Here is a 16,099-nt window from a genome sequence, read left to right on the forward strand (position 1 = left end):
GGTTTCCAATCCTATACCAATACACAAGCCATTATGCCATGGTGGCTTTCACATTTTCCCTCATAGTACTTTATAAGAAAAGGCCATACATTTTGACCTTCCATTCATAGTCTTTAGTTTGGCTCGTTTCTTAAAATCCAACATGGCATCATTTCATGCTGTCACAAAAGCATAGCCTACAACAACAGATGGCATTTGCAGAATTACTCAGAGCATTTCCGCCTATGTAGGTTTGGCACCTATGTACCACCACCCCTGCTATTCAAGCAGCTGGCATCAGAAACATACAACAAAAGATGATTTATTTGTATGAGCCCTAAGAGTGGGCGTTGAAGGCAGACCTCCCCACAGAAAAAAAGCAAAACAAGGTTTTGTTCTGAAATGTCTTACGCACTTGTTGGCCAAAAGAGAGAGATATCAGTCCAAACGCAGCTCTTACTTAAAATGAATGTTTTTTAAAAAAATCTGTAGTGTTATGTCCTTTTAAGTGTACACAGTGTTCTATTTGGTTTCAGTAATGGACAGATTGTGATAGAGATGTTAAACCAAGCAATTGTTGAGATATATTTTCTTACATCATATGTCACCATAAATTAAAATCCCACTTCAAAGACAATCAACTTTTGAACCCCAAAGCATAAAGGTGATTTAAAATTCTTGAACTATAGGCAACCAAGACATCTATTTTGTGATGTCTAATAAGAACTGTCACCAATAGTTTGCAATTCAGTTGTTATGTTTCCCCCATCTTTACCAAACTGAAACATCCCAGCATTAGCCTCAGATATTTATGTTATGCATGAGACACTTTAATGAGGTCAAAAGGTAAGAGCAGTTCCCTAAGACAAGTAATGTACAATGGGCCTTCCAGGACCACAAGAGTTTAGTTTCAGAACCTTCTCCCTCAAAGAGAGGGATTATAGTAACATCTGGGATCATACTGTCACTAAAAGTGACAGATGTAAACTGCAAGATGGATGGGCCACCGGTCACCTCCCCACTAACTCAAAATAGAAATCGGTGAGAGCCAGTTTATTTAAAATATGGAAGTATTACTTCATCTATATTCACACAAAAATGCACATGTCTGTGTTAGGGTTGCAATGTGAAAAACAGGACAGAGCTATTGTTCCTGCTCCTTTAATTGTTATGCAGAACAGGGAATTTCAGTAGTTGTTTGTGTAATAAGAATTACCTCCTGAAATGCCCTCTTCCACACAACAATTTAAGTAACAAGAACCCTGTCTTATTTTTCACACGGCAACCTTAATGTTATGCATGCATGAACAGCCAACCAACAAACACACATCCATACTATCTTTCAAGTAAAGCATATGTGTACATGCATATAGTTGCATGTAGGAGCAGTCAACCAATCTTTGCATGCACACACACACATACTTGATAGGTATAATTCATATGTATATTTACTTTCAAAGTTTTTTTTAAAAAATCCTTCTTGATCCAGGAAGCATTTTAGGCCAACACTGGTAGAAGGCAAACAAAGAGGCAGAGGACAAAAATCCCCAGACAAAGTTTGGGTGTATCATTATGAAACATTGAATGGGCTTAACTGGCCAGCCTTAATGGATGAGCAAGCTTTATACATTTTTCGTATTTCTGGATATATATTATAAAGTTCTTATTTCTTTAAAAAAAATAGTCAAGCCAGCACTTTAAATTATATTTAATGAGACGTTTTGTACTTATTTGCAAACATACTTATATTTCTTTCGGTGCCCCTACAAAATTAAAAGGGTTTTTTTCTGTTTAACAAACGTTCAAAATGGCAGAAATAGTTAAGTATGTGGATGAAAGTTAAACAGAGAAAGTATCCTTGGCCCAAATTCAATTGCTTGTGCAAACTACAGTAGATCCATTAAAACAATAGAACTTATATAGGTATCAACTTGCCACCTTCCCATTGATTTCATGGGTTTGATCCAGTTAAGACTACTAATTAGGTACTAGAGTTTAAAAATAATGTAACTATGACATCTCTTTTGTATTTTGGTAGGATTCCTCATTCCGATGAAAACTTAGCAGCAGGGACGTGCAGGTCATACAATATTTCTACATTTTTATTGACTTTTTTAATAGACTCCAGATCTGGCACAAAGCGGCAACCATATAAATGAAGGATCCTTAATCTGTTGCAAAGAAAAGAAAAAATTAGTAAAATTAAGTAATTAACAATTTCCATGACATATGACAACTACACATAAGCACCTAAAACTTGTCTGTTTCCTTTAAAAAAAATATTGAGAACCTTCAATACATGACAACTTACAAAGCCTTTGAATAAATAGAGTGGCGTGAATATGCGTGGTATGGGGCAATGACACCTCTGTCTTAATTGCTTTCATTTCTCAGAAAATTTATTTTTATTTGTTTATTTACTTTGTTTGATACCCCACCCTCTCTCTCACATTGAGGAATTCAGAGCGGCTAACACTCAGCAGCAATTTGATGATGTACGAATCTCAGACAATACAAAAACTCGAAATAAATATAAGCCACAGATACAAAAAAAATTAAACACATCATATAGATCTACAGTACATAATAAACCAATAATTAAAACCAGCTGAAAAACTATAGTTTTGAGGTTGCCTGTCTTGGTCATTGTGAGTGAGTTGCAAAGTCCTGTAATGAAAACATCTACATGAGCCTAGAAAGCTGGCAACATTATTCCTCATGGTCCGGAATTTAGTCCTCACAAGGTAACAACCCACAGAGCTGGAGTCAGTTTCAAGAACAGGTTCAAGCTAATTTGAAAGCTTTGAATTTGGAGAAAAAGAGAAAGCCATGGGTTGGCTGTATGTGAAAGTTCTTGGGATACACAATCTCTTTGGGAACATGTTACAAGACCCGGAGAAATGTTGCTTCCTGTAACAGAATCACATTGCCTCCACTCTAGTCTGCCTTTCTATTTGTAAATCAACAAAATAGTACAAAGACATTAATAGGTTTTCACTATTCTCCCCTCAAAATCAGACTCTGTCACATAATAACCATGGGTCATCTGAAATATCATGCCCCAAAAAAATACTATAAATTTGGAAGAGATACAGAAATAGCCCTTTCCTTGAAAAATTTAACACAATTTGGAGCTTTAAAAACAGAGCACAAGAAAAGATGTAACAGAAGGTATGAAAAAATAATCATGGTTTTGAAACGTAAATGGGAAGAAGCATTTCTTTTTCTGCCCTAATATTAGAACACAGGGGCATTCACTGTTGCAAAAAAAAAATCAGAAAAGATAAATGGAATTGATTCTTCACATGGCATATAATAGAAATGGAATTCATTGCCACAAGATGCAGTTGAACAGCTTTACAAGATTAGATTACATTTTAACATATGTGCACACACACACATGTACACACCATGGAAAAATTGTGTGTACATGTGTATGTATGCACATGAGTATCATCAGTTACTTTGCACACCAGTTGCAAAGAGGAGAATGTCCTGCTCGTGGCCTTCTAACAGGCAACTATTTGCCTAACAGAGGTCTGCACAACCTATGGCCCTCCAGGTGTTTTGGGCTTCAGCTCCCAGAATACCTGACGACTGGACAAGCTGGCTAGGGCTTCTTGGAGTCCCAAACACCTGAGGGACCACAGGCCTTGCTCATCAGAATGCTATTTGAAGGCCTTCAGTCTGTTGTACCAGAGCTATTGTTATGCTCTTGTATTTAACTTCTCATAACATTGGTAAGAGCTCCCCATGTCCTCAATTCATTTGTCTTCAAACCTCTCAAACTGCTTTGAAATTAAAAGAAGCATCTGCATTAGCATCCCAACTTGATTCCCTGGCAGGAATCCAGTGCCAAACACAGCTGACAAACCTGACACTGTACAGCGAGAAAACAAAGGCAAGAGTTGGAATCTGAGTTACAGTCTTCCTTAACAACAATTAATATTGTTAAAAGGCACTTCCTTCTTCATAAAGCCAAATGTCCAAATTCACTTGGGAAGGCAAGTGTTAAGCCCTTGCTGTCAAGAGTCAGACGCCAATTAGCGAACAAAAATAGAGTTTATTCAGCAGATAAGCCAAAATGTAATGTTAACACAGAAAAAACCTTGAAACACTTCACTATCAGTGCTTCAAGAGCAGTTCAAACAAAAATATAATTCAGCAACACAAGCAGGTAAAAACAAAGCTAAACAAACTTAGTGCAAACTGCACTTTCTGAGTCCAAGCCCTGCCAGCCGGCTCTGTAGTTCTCAAAGGAACAGTTCCCAAAAGAAAACACCAAATTGGTCAGGAAACAAACAAACAAACTAAGAATGCAGTAGACTGCTTCCACAATGTGGATAAAGCTGAAGGCTCCAAAAGGATGGTGAAAAGACGTCGTCCGGGATTCCAAGGTCAGGTCAGGAGATAACAGCGGTGTCCAAAGAGCAAGCCAGGAGTCAAAAGCCGATAGTAGTCATCAATCGCAGGGTGAAGGCAGTAGCAAGGTCAAATTCCGATCCAAGGTCTGAAGAGGGTGCAGTCATCCAAAACAGGTCCACGATAAGACACAGCGAGAGCCAAGCTAGGTGATAACAGCATATTCAAATCATAGCCCAAGTCCAGTCTTCATGGAAACACAGAGATCCCAATGGCGCCTCAGCAACACCTTGCCACACGCAAAGTGCAGTGGCCAAACATTCCCATTTTATTCCCCTTCCTCCTGGGTGACCAAACACTCACACCCAAACACCAGGTGTCCCAAATCTACTCAGAGTCTGAGCTCCACACAGCTAGAGCTCGTGGATCTGGAGTACCTAGCAATTCGTCGGAGTCCCAATCATCCTGCCCACACTTAGCCCCATGAACACTTAAAGAACCATCCTCCCTTCTCCAAGCATCCCAATTGGGATCAGCTCCTGCAGAAACCCCAGGTTCAGAAGTATCCATAGACCCCAAATCCCCAGACATCTCCGGTGGCTGTGCCCATTCAGTGCCCGCTTCCCCAGCCACCACCTGTTCCTCAGCATCCATCTCCCCATCTGAATCTTCCTCAGAAGATCCCCCATATAGCTCTCTAAGTCGCTTCCTGCGCAACTACTCCAGTGAACCCTCATCACGAGGGTTTTTTCTTCCTCTTCGAATTCAATCCCCATCAACCATAATCCCCGAAGGCGCAGTCACAACACTTGCAGTTCTAGTGATAGAAATCCAAAATATTCTTGCTGGAAGAGTAACATCAGCACTTTTCTTTGGCCCTCCCATCCAGTTTCCTCCAAAGAAATTGAATTCTATCTCCAACAGAACTGCAATCCAATGATCATTCTTGATTCTTATTTCCAGAGCTTTTTCTTGTAATAACCAAGTTATTTTTAAAAAATTCCTTGGCCCACCACAAAATGTTGGAAAGCCAGAAATGTGACATGTTTTCATAACTGAAACAATTGAGAAATTATAGTTTATCTTTGTTGCTCCATACCAGTAATGGTTACAGCAGCAGCATGGAGTACAAAAACAAAAGGCCATGCTAAGTATTATGCTATTGCTAAAGAATATGTTAAAATTAGGAAGCAGTTAAAAGGGGTCTGAGCTATTCATTTATCTGAAAAGATTTGTGAGGCAACTATGCTTCACAAATTTGTTTTATCTCTTAAACACACTAGTTTAGATAATATCACAGTAGCCTGAACAAATTGATGAGCACTAAGTGTATCATTCCTTCTGTTTCTGCTGGTGTGATCCCAAATTATCAACCTTGGTGAAAACAAACATTATATGCAAATAAGTGCTTCTCTTTTGGCTGCTAACAACCTACTGGCACAACCCAAGTTTCACTAATGTAGAAGACAAAGGGGGGGAAACCATCTTCTTTCTTCACAGCACACAAAACTTTATAAATCTTGAAAATCCTGTCAATCATTTTTTTCTGAACTCAACATTCCTTAATGCTAAACCATTAGGACTCTCCTCATTATCTGTCTCTAGTAAGCCAATGAAACCTTTACGGATTCCATTTTATATTGACTTAATTGTTAAGCAATTTTATTAGTGTACAAATCACACTCACCTTTTGCAATTTCTGCATAGTTTTCCAACTGCATCCAAGGAGATATCCTTGCAGAAACTAAGCTTCACACATTCCAATGTCTGGAAGCAGAAACTAGCCAATAAATAAACTCTGAAACCCATAATACAAGATGCCAATTAGATTCTGGTCTTATGAGAGGATTTACTCTTAGAAGCTACTTCTCAGAATGGGTTTATGTTACATTTAAGCTATTCGTTTTTTTCCTGAAAAGGACAATATTGGATGACCATTCCGATGAATCCCCCCCCCCACACACACACACACAAATAGACACATATTAAGTACAGTAGAGTCTCACTTATCCAACATTCGCTTATCCAATGTTCTGGATTATCCAACGCAGTCTGCCTCCTGCTCAGATCCACAGCTGTTTCTCTAGGCAGCAAGGACTGAACTTTTTACGGATTTAATTTCCGACAATGTTGTTACTGTACATTCATTTTATGTAATTCTATCTTTATTTGTAGTCAATTTGTTAGTAGCCAATGTTTTTGTAGTTAATGTTTAATGTAGTTAATGCAATGTTTTGGTGCTAAATTCATAAATTACTGCATAATGTTACCATGTATTGGACTGTGTTTTCTGTTGATATGATGTAAAACATGATGTTTTGGTGCTTAATTTGTAAAATCATAACGTAATTTGATGTTTAGTAGGCTTTTCCTTTTTCCCTCCTTATTAGCCAACATTCTCGCTTATCCAATGGTCTGCCAGCCCGTTTATGTTGGATAAGTGAGACTCTACTGTACTTTGGTTACTTCAGATCTGTCATCTCATACACAGAGGATGTGGAAATTGTGTGATCCTCTAGATCCTAAACTATCTGTGGCTTCCCAGGTGTTTTAGACTTCAGCTCCCAGCATTCCTGACCATTAGACAAGCTGGGAGTTGGAGTCCTAAAAACCTAGAGGGCCACAGGTTGTCCAGGCAAGCTCTAGATGTTGCTGAATGGCAACTTACAATCACAGTCCAATTTAGTGGGGTACACAATTCCCATCATTACTATGCAGTGCTCATAGCCAATAGGCTACATATAATAATAAACTTATAATAAACTTTATTTATACCCCACCACCGTCTCCCAAAGGGACTTAGGGCTGTCCATAAAGCCCTCAAAGGTGCAACCACGCGGAATACAAAATGTGCAAAGACAATAACAGAAAAGCAATAACAACCAACATATAGGCAATACTGTAGTCTTTGATAGGTTTCTGTCCAATGTGTCCTGCTTTTTGTTTGAGATGGGCTCACATCTTAGCCAGGAACAGCTCTAGATCTGAGTACACCCTGGACAAAGTAACTTCCATAAGAAAGAGAACATTCTTTATCTTATGTGTGTATTTCAGATTAACATGAAAACTATCATAAATGTAAATGAATGACATGTAAGTGACTAATACATACACTCTCAAATACATGTATCTGACTTGAACTTTCAGTTATTCTTTGGCATATTCAGCACCAGTCAACTATGCATGACCAGCAAAAACAATGAGGCTAAACCACAATGAATAAAGCAGTTAGTTATTACTTAGCACACGTACAGTGAACCAGCTTTTCAACTTTATGATGTCCCTCCTTATAACTGTAGAGTGAAGAGCAAGTTAACAATGGGTGGATTCGATATATATTGTTTTCTTTTATGAAAAAAGATCAGAAGTCTTTGTAAAAAATACTGTAAGTATTAAAGCAGCTGGAGAATAAACTTCACAGATCAATGTTTTTCAATGCCACTGCAGTGCTTGTGTGTACAAACCTTTTGTATGGGTGGACCAAAGGAAATCTTGCAGATCATTAGTCTCTACTGTGATAGATTTGTGGTGAAAAAAATGTTTTAACATTTAAAGATGTTAGAAAAAAGTAGAAGTACTTTTTATCATGCTCTGACTTTTTAATGGCTTATGCTTTTAATTAATCTTATTTTTTCAATAGTTAATCACCTTTTTGATTTTTGTAATTTGTGAATTGCTAACTGGGTAAATTCTTTTTATTTGTTTTAAGCTGCTGTGAGATGCAAACTGAGAAAATGTGGGATATAAATAAATACTGTCGTTGTTGTTGGTGATGATATTATACTTACAATCTCTGAGTAGAATACAATGCAAACAATTTAAAACAATTCCATATTAAAAGCATAATGAATTTATGCAAGATAAAAACCAGTCTTAACATAGCAACATTTTAAAAACTTTTAAAAACTTCAAAGATTTTAAACCATCTGTATGCATATTTTGAAATAAAAAATCCCTGTTTGGGCTTGGCACCAAAAAAAAAAAAACTCATCCTCCTGCCACTAGACCACTAAAGGGAGCTGATTTCTGCTTTTTGTCTTGGTTTAAAATCAGCCTATTCCAGGCCTTGAAGAGCCTGATAGGAGCAAAAAAATATAGCAAAAAAATATTCACACGCCCCCTGAGGAATACAAGTAGTGTTCTTAGTAAAAAGAAAATATATTAAAATGTGGGGCACACTTAGAGGCCTCAGACAAAGCCTTTGGGGGCTGCATATAACCCATAGTTGGTGTTTTAAAACAGAACACTGGATAACATGTTAATTGAACTGAATTTGTGCTTCCTCACATTCTCAAGGCCCCATTGTAGTCCATATACCAATGCAAGCTTTTCCAAGAATGTACAAGATACAGATCTTGCAGTCAGTGAGTGCAGAGGCAATGCAAATCAAGAAAATCCATCAAAATTATTATGGTCATTTATATAAACTGCATTGGCTAACTAAATAACCACAAGGACATGTTCTGGTACAGTAGCACTTAAGTCCGCTGGGCTCTTAAAAAGAAAAATAGCCCCATGAGATGCAGTTGAATATAATGGAATCAAGAAGGAAATGGACCAGACCAGACAGATGAAACCCAGACCGTCCAGAGCAACTGAGTTGTATTTAAGGAACATAAAACCTCACATTTATGGAGCTCCATTGCTACCTAGGAAACACAGTCTTAATGCTCTGCAACTCAGGAAGTGAAATGTAAAATGTAATGAGGGGAAAGCTCTTTTGTCACCTCTTTACTTTTCATCTTAATTAGCAGACCCTGGGCTCTTGAAAAGATCCAGCAATGAGATGAAAAGGGAGCTCCGTCATTATAGGGAATGGCAACAAGAGCTTTTGTACCTACTACTGACGCACACTGACTGAATCCAGCAGGGGGGTGGAAACCTCGTTTCTTTTAACATGTAGATACCTCGATAATTAAAAATGCTATTAAAGCATGACAACAGCTCTATAAAGGTCTCTGTCAGTACAATGGGGCATGCAATCTGAAAGGGACTTTTAAAAATCATGGAATAGATTTGCCTTTTCAATCACCTAGGATTTGGAATCAAATTATTAACCACCAAGTCTTAAAATAGCATTTAGTAAAATTCACAGAGTAGTATCATTTTTGTTATGTGACCTGGACATTTTAATCACTCTGTGCTGAACCAAGTACTTTTTCCAGCCAGAGCATACTATATTCTGGGTTAGTTTTACTGAAAAGTTCATGAAAATCCAGGAGCTAGGTGGAGGAGACAGTCACGACAGACACTCCAGGACTGTTTTTATACAAAACGTGCAAGATTAGCGATGATAGAATCATAGAGTTATAAGCTAAATGGCTGCATTCTGTTATTTAATAGACACGTGTTATTGCTTGCAGTAACAATGTAGTTAATACAAAACACACCTTGAAAGTCAGACTTTACTTGTATTACATATTTCCTCAGAAGCATTAAGTGCAAAACATTCTCAAACATTTTACCCTCTTTTGCTTGTTGCTGTGGAACTTAAATCAAGGTAAGAAATCCTATGACACTTCCTTGCCAAAGCTTGAACTCCGGCATCAGTCACTTTTTCACAGCCACTAACATCAAGGTACCTGAAGGAATCAAAACAGAGCATCCAGACATATCAATCAATCAAATAAATAAATATTTGACATGTATTTAGTGAAAATGTGTTAGAATATATGAAGTGTTTAAAGTCACATGATAAACAGAACAAGATACTCCACTTAGACAGAGAAAATGAAATGCAAAGATACAGAATGGGAGACGCCTGGCTTAACAGCAGTACATGTGAAAAAGATCTTGGAGTCCTCATAAGCAACAAGTTAAACATGACCCAACAATGTGATGTGGCAGCTTAAAAAAGCCAATGGGATTTTGGCCTGCATAAATAGGAGTATAGTGTCTAGATCCAGAGAAGTCATGCTACCCCTCTATTCTACCTTGGTCAGACCACACCTGGAATACTGTGTCCAACTCTGGGCACCGCAATTTAAGGGAGATGTTGACAAGCTGGAATGTGTCCAGAGGAGGGCAACTAAAATGATCAAAGGTCTGGAGAACAAGCCCTATGAGGAGCGGCTTAAAGAATTGACATGTTTAACCTGCAGAAGAGAAGGCTAAGAGGAGACATGATGGTCATGTATGAATATGTGAGGGGAAGTCATAGGGAGGAGGGAACAAGCTTGTTTTCTGCTGCCCTGGAGACTAGGACACAGAACAATTGTCAGGACCCAGGCTGCAGAACACCAATAACCATGCGCAGAGACCAGAATCTATCTAATATCTTTATTAAGGAAATATATAAAGTCAATAAAAACAAGTGAAGAGTATAGTTCAGAAGTAGACCTTTCAGGAAAGGTCAAATATAGTCCAGTAAAACAATGTCCAATAAGTGATATTAGAGTCCAAAGTTATAATCCACTTAACCGAAACACACACTATTTGACAATCAATAGTGTGGGGAACTGTCCATAGTCTTTGAGGCTTAAGGTAAATCCATAGGAAGCTGGAAAACAAGGCTTGAATCTAGGAAGCAAGGTCCGTGATTTAAAACGCAAGGCAAGGCAAGACTTGAAACTTGGCAAGAGCAAACTTGAGACAAGGCAATCATGAAACAAGAACTGGGTCCATAGAAGTCCGTAGAACAAGGCAGGGCTGGAAGCTTGATCCGGGAACTGGGAACTGGAGTACGAAGTCTACACACGATCTCACTCCTCGAGCTGACGAATTGACTCCGCAAGGATTTCTTTGCGGGCAAACACCTATATAGGATCTTGTTTTCCCGCCAAGGAACACTTTCTCTGGGGAACAAGAAACGAAACCCATACTGTGTCCAGATGCATGACTCCTTAGTTTCCCAAGGGAAACAGACTTAATCAGCTAATTGGCAGCTATCCTGGCGCTCCTGCGAGTCGCCTCCCGAGCGCTTCTATCTTGATTATAATAATCCCGGCGAGAAAATGGGGGAGATTTCTGCTCAAGGCTTGTTTGGCTGACTTCTTGTGGCCAAACATCTTGCAGGTGCAAGGGCTCCAATTCTGGCTGAAACGGTGGAAAACCCAAGTTTTCTTCTTCATCTGCCACAATAGTACTAGGAACGGGACTACATGGCCCATGAGTCATCACAACAATGGATTCAAACTACAGGAAAGGAGATTCCACCTGAACATTAGGAAGAACTTCCTCACTGTGAGAGCTGTTCAGCAGTGAAACTCTTTACTCCGGAGTGTGGTGGAGGTTCCTTTTTTGGAGGCTTTTAAACAGAGGCTGGATGGGCATCTGTCGGGGATGCTTTGAATGCAATTTCCTGCTTCTTGGCATGGGGTTGGACTGGATGGCCCATGAGATTTCTTCCAACTTTATGATTCTATGATTCTATGATTCTATGATCTGTGCCATGTCTGTTTCCTGACCTCTTAAATAGAGCTCAGGGAGTAGATCACAAAATCATGCACTTAGTTTCCCCTAATGGGCACTTCTTTTGCTTATGATGTCAATAGCCATTATTATTACTAATATCAAATAGAATCTCATTGCTTCCAAATAAACAAGGCAGGCAACTATCAAAATTAACAAAATATTAAATAGTGGAGGAACCTGTGTTACCAAAGAAACTATATAACCGCTGTCCTTTATTTTAAGATAACATTTGTTGCCATAGTACATACTTCTGCTATCCATGGGAGAGGGATGTAAAAATCTCCAGGTTGGTATGCAGGGCCCACAGAAACACAGAACTGGAAGAGACCCCAAAAGCTACTGAGGCCCCTTCCACACAGCTGTATAAAATCCCACATTACCTGCTTTGAACTGGGTTATATAGCAGTGTGGACTCAGATAACCCAGTTCAAAGCAGATATTGTGGTTTATATGGCTGCGGAGAATTCACCACCCTACACTGGTACTCTTTAATCAGAGGCATTACTGTTGGGGTAAAATAAGATGATCCACCTGTATGCTGATTTGCAATACTGAGCCTGAATAACTACATTTTGACAATAGCTGGCATCTACTCACGGCCCATATTGTTTGCTGAGCTCAGCCATTTATGTTATGCTAGAAATGCTGTAACTGCAATACTATGTTTCCTGGTCCAACAACCAGATGTTACGGCTACATATAGTGCCAGATTCTGAGAACATCCTCATAAACAACAATCTCTAGTTACATTTTGCACTGGTCAAGAATAAGGATTATCACATATGCATTAGATATTGCTCCTGCACACTTTGTCTGTATAACTGAAATTCTATAAAACACTGATGTTTGGAATAAGCCCTATCTATCTCAGCCAGTGGTGTGAGTAGGTTGGACTGAAAGCACTGTTGGGGCTTGTTAATTCTTTGGCCAAAGTTACTGTTTGTTGTCTATTTACTTTCCTGCTCAGATTCAGGACTCATTTTAGCTTTGTATCTGGGAGGATGTTTATTTATTTATTTATTTATTGTGGTATTTCTATCCCGCCTTTCTCTACCCCGGAGGGGACTCAAGGTGGCTTTACATAAAAGGCAGCTATTCGATGCCTTGACAACAATACAGTGTTAAAAGATATTTAACAAATCATAAAATTCAAGTAAAACAAAATATTCAAAATCACAGTCATAATTAATCACATGATCCATAAGCATAAATCAGACCACTCCTATAGTCATAACATATGGATCCATATCTGTTTGTTTATTGCACAGGTTCTCTAAAGGCTTGGTCACAAAGCCATGTTTTTACTTTGTAGGGCTTTGTAGGGCTAATATTTCAGCCCTAACCAACAATTCAAATGGCTCATGCAATATTTCAGTTTCTTAATTACTTAAGCCACAGGAAGTAATTCCAATAATCCCTCACCACTGGCCATCCTCATTTGATAATGTGGCAATTATAAGCAAAAACCATCAGGAAGACTGTATTGCTGTTGTTATTTGTCTATATTCCATCTTCTTCTCAATGCTGGGCCTGAGGAGATTGAAATAGTGGCCTAGCTGCAATCAATACAATTTAAGAGACTTATACATCCTGTCTAAAATTATATTCAGGAAGGATTCTTAAAATGTGGATTCAAGTCCATTCTCATGTGACTTTGGGCCACTCTTTTTCATAAAGAACCATTAATCATCCTTCTGGCCCAAATGAAGTCACTTGGTTTACCACTTTAAATTACTATAAATAACAGCAATGTTTCAGAAACATCTTCAAACATACCTGATTGAAGGTAAATGAGTGCTAATTTCCACCAGGCTGCTGTCAGTTACTTGAGAGCAAGAATGGAGAATGAGGCATTCCAAGTCAGGACATTTTTTCACAATAAAATGAACCAAACTATCCTTCACCTGCAACCAAGCAGAAAAGAAAAACAGGAAATAAGATTATTTAGATGCATTTTCTTCAAAAGACATTGCACAAAAGTGCCCTAAGAAACTCCATATCATCTTATACATGTTAGACTAGGCTATGACTTCAGCCTATTGAAAAATGCCACTTCGTCATATTGTTGATCTTGTGTAGCTTTCAAGACGTTACCAACTTAGGGCGATTCTAAGGCATATCACAGGGATTTCTTGGCAAGATTTGTCCAGAGGGGATTTGCAATTGCCTTTGTCTGGGGGATTATAACTGGTCCAAGGTCACACAGTGGGTTTTTTTGGCCATATTGGGATTTGAACCCTTTATTTCAGAGTCCTTGTTCAACAACACAGTCATAACGCTATGCTGTCTCTTGTGCTTCTTCATATAGTTATGTATGACTTAAACATTAGGAATTCTTCCAAATGTTGCTACGTTGCAACTCCCATATTAAAGGGTTCCAAACATGTGGATGTGAGTACAATGTCCTTCTCTTGTGAACAGGGCAACTCCCATAAGAACTTTAAAAGAGCTCAAAGTGAAGCAGATCTGTTGTTAGGACTCAGATTGTGTTATCTTCAAATCTAATCCAGGTCAAAAGTACTTCCTCTTATTGATAATGAAGATGTGGCTGAATTAAGATATTTGTTTTTAAACAGATACAATTCAAAATCAGAATCAAAATAATTCATTTTACATTTCCTTATGAATCTGAACTGGACTAGGTATAAATAAACAAACTGTGTTCTATGGCATCCAGTACTTCCTGTTTCTACACACAAAGTCAGCTGATTCTATGTTAATAAATTGTTTAGCTGTCTTTGAAATCTGTGTGTTCCCTTTTGCATGCCAAATGGTTCAATCAAAACCTCGCTTTCCTCTTTTCTTGCCTTCTGCTTACAAACTCAAAGTTACATTTTATTTTTAAATGCCCATATATCCAGTAAATAGACAGAAGAATTATCTAATATAACATTCAACAATGTGCATAGACAGACAAACATAATGATTCAGAGTCAGCACTGCAGTTTTCACTGGTCTTCAAAGGCCCCATCTACACTGCCGTATAATCCAGTTTAAACTGCATTATAATGGTAAGTGTAGACTCTTAAAATGCAGATTAAACCACATTGAACTGGATTATATAGTCTACATTGCCATATAGTCCAGTTCAACGCAGTTAATCTGCATTCTGAAACTAGACTAAAGGCTCAACACATTATGTGCAGTAGAAAATAGGCATTTCTGCAGCTTAAAAGATAGGAACAACAATTTGAATTAGGTAACAAGAGGGAAATCTTTCCTTACCACATTGAGCCCTGTACAGTTCAGACTAGTTAGCTTTTCCATACAGTTTACTATTTTTGCCAAACAGTCCTCAGTAATCCTGGGAACTCTGCCGATATTCAAGACCTTTAGGTTAGGACACCTCACAGCAACACAATTCAGGCATTTGGCAGTAACAGCATGGCAGCCAAAAATTTCGAGTTTTTTAAGTCTGAAGAAAGATAAGACAATATAGTCAAGTAAATTTGCAATCTCCTTTAACATCAGTAGCTCAATATTCAATAAAACTGTTTCCGTGTAAAGCTGTCCAAAATATTAAAGAAAAACAAAACATGAACTGCACAGCAGGGTAATAGCACAAAATTGTATACACAACAGGTATCCCTTCTCTGGAATGCCAAAATGCAAAATACTTCAAAAGGTAGTGACAACTTTGTTTTCTGATGTTTCAGTATATGCAAGCTTTACTTTCTGCATAACAGTATTAATAATACTGCGTATGAAATAGCTCTCAAGCTATGTATATAAAGTGCACAGAAAATATAAATGTATTCTGTGTTAAGATTTCAGTCTCATCCCCAAGGTATCTCATTACGGGCACTTCCAGACAGCGCCAAACTTCCATCTTCACCCTCAAACCACACAATAACCCGAACTTTCCTGGGCGGGGTGTCTAAATGCCATTCCTGTAAAGTCCCCCAAAACAAGCTTTAAAATTTAAAAATTAGCAGGATGCCATTAAGATGGTTCTTCAGTCCTCCTGACCTGCCAGGAGGAAGGTGAGGAGGGAAATCACTCCTCCCTCCAGTCTCCAGGCACGTTATCCTGAAGGACCACCTTAAGGGCAGCCCACTACATTTCTTTTAATTTTAAGGCTTGTTTTGGGGGCTTGGGAGAGGGGCTGGGTGTCATACTGCACCTTTGGGCTCTAGGAGCCCAAAAGGTGCGAGATGGCAAATGGGGATTCACGCCCAGGTGATTCCAGTTGGTCCTGGAACTACCCAGGGATGAGTCCCCACAGGCCCAATATCCCATTAGACCCAGGCCTTCCAGGAAGGCCTGGATCTAATGGGTTATCAAATTAATTTGGAACAAAGCAGGTAAACCCTGCCTTGTTCTCAATTAATTTAATTTTACTGAG

At 38.6% G+C, this 16,099-nt stretch overlaps 1 protein-coding gene across 7 annotated transcripts in view; it reads right to left on the reverse strand.

The window, feature by feature from the left end:
* Nucleotides 1-1,672: 1,672 nt before the first annotated feature.
* The window catches only part of LOC103277653 (uncharacterized), a 50,506-nt gene continuing 36,079 nt past the window's right edge, over nt 1,673-16,099 (reverse strand). For 3 of the 7 annotated variants that reach the window (XM_062972017.1, XM_008103261.3, XM_008103260.3), the window contains exons 10-14: nt 14,980-15,169; nt 13,531-13,658; nt 9,807-9,923; nt 6,029-6,139; nt 1,673-2,150 (exon numbers count right to left, since the gene is read on the reverse strand). In XM_062972017.1, the coding sequence (XP_062828087.1) occupies nt 2,024-2,150; nt 6,029-6,139; nt 9,807-9,923; nt 13,531-13,658; nt 14,980-15,169 (673 nt within the window). In that variant the 3' untranslated portion in view covers nt 1,673-2,023. Of the gene's footprint in view, nt 4,547-6,028; nt 6,140-9,731; nt 9,924-10,606; nt 13,285-13,530; nt 13,659-14,979; nt 15,170-16,099 lie in introns of those variants that run through there. The other 4 variants (XR_010003422.1, XM_062972016.1, XM_062972018.1 and 1 more) reach the window with 4 other exon arrangements.

The sequence above is a fragment of the Anolis carolinensis genome, chromosome 2, assembly GCF_035594765.1.
Source record: "Anolis carolinensis isolate JA03-04 chromosome 2, rAnoCar3.1.pri, whole genome shotgun sequence".
Lineage (NCBI taxonomy): Eukaryota > Metazoa > Chordata > Lepidosauria > Squamata > Dactyloidae > Anolis > Anolis carolinensis.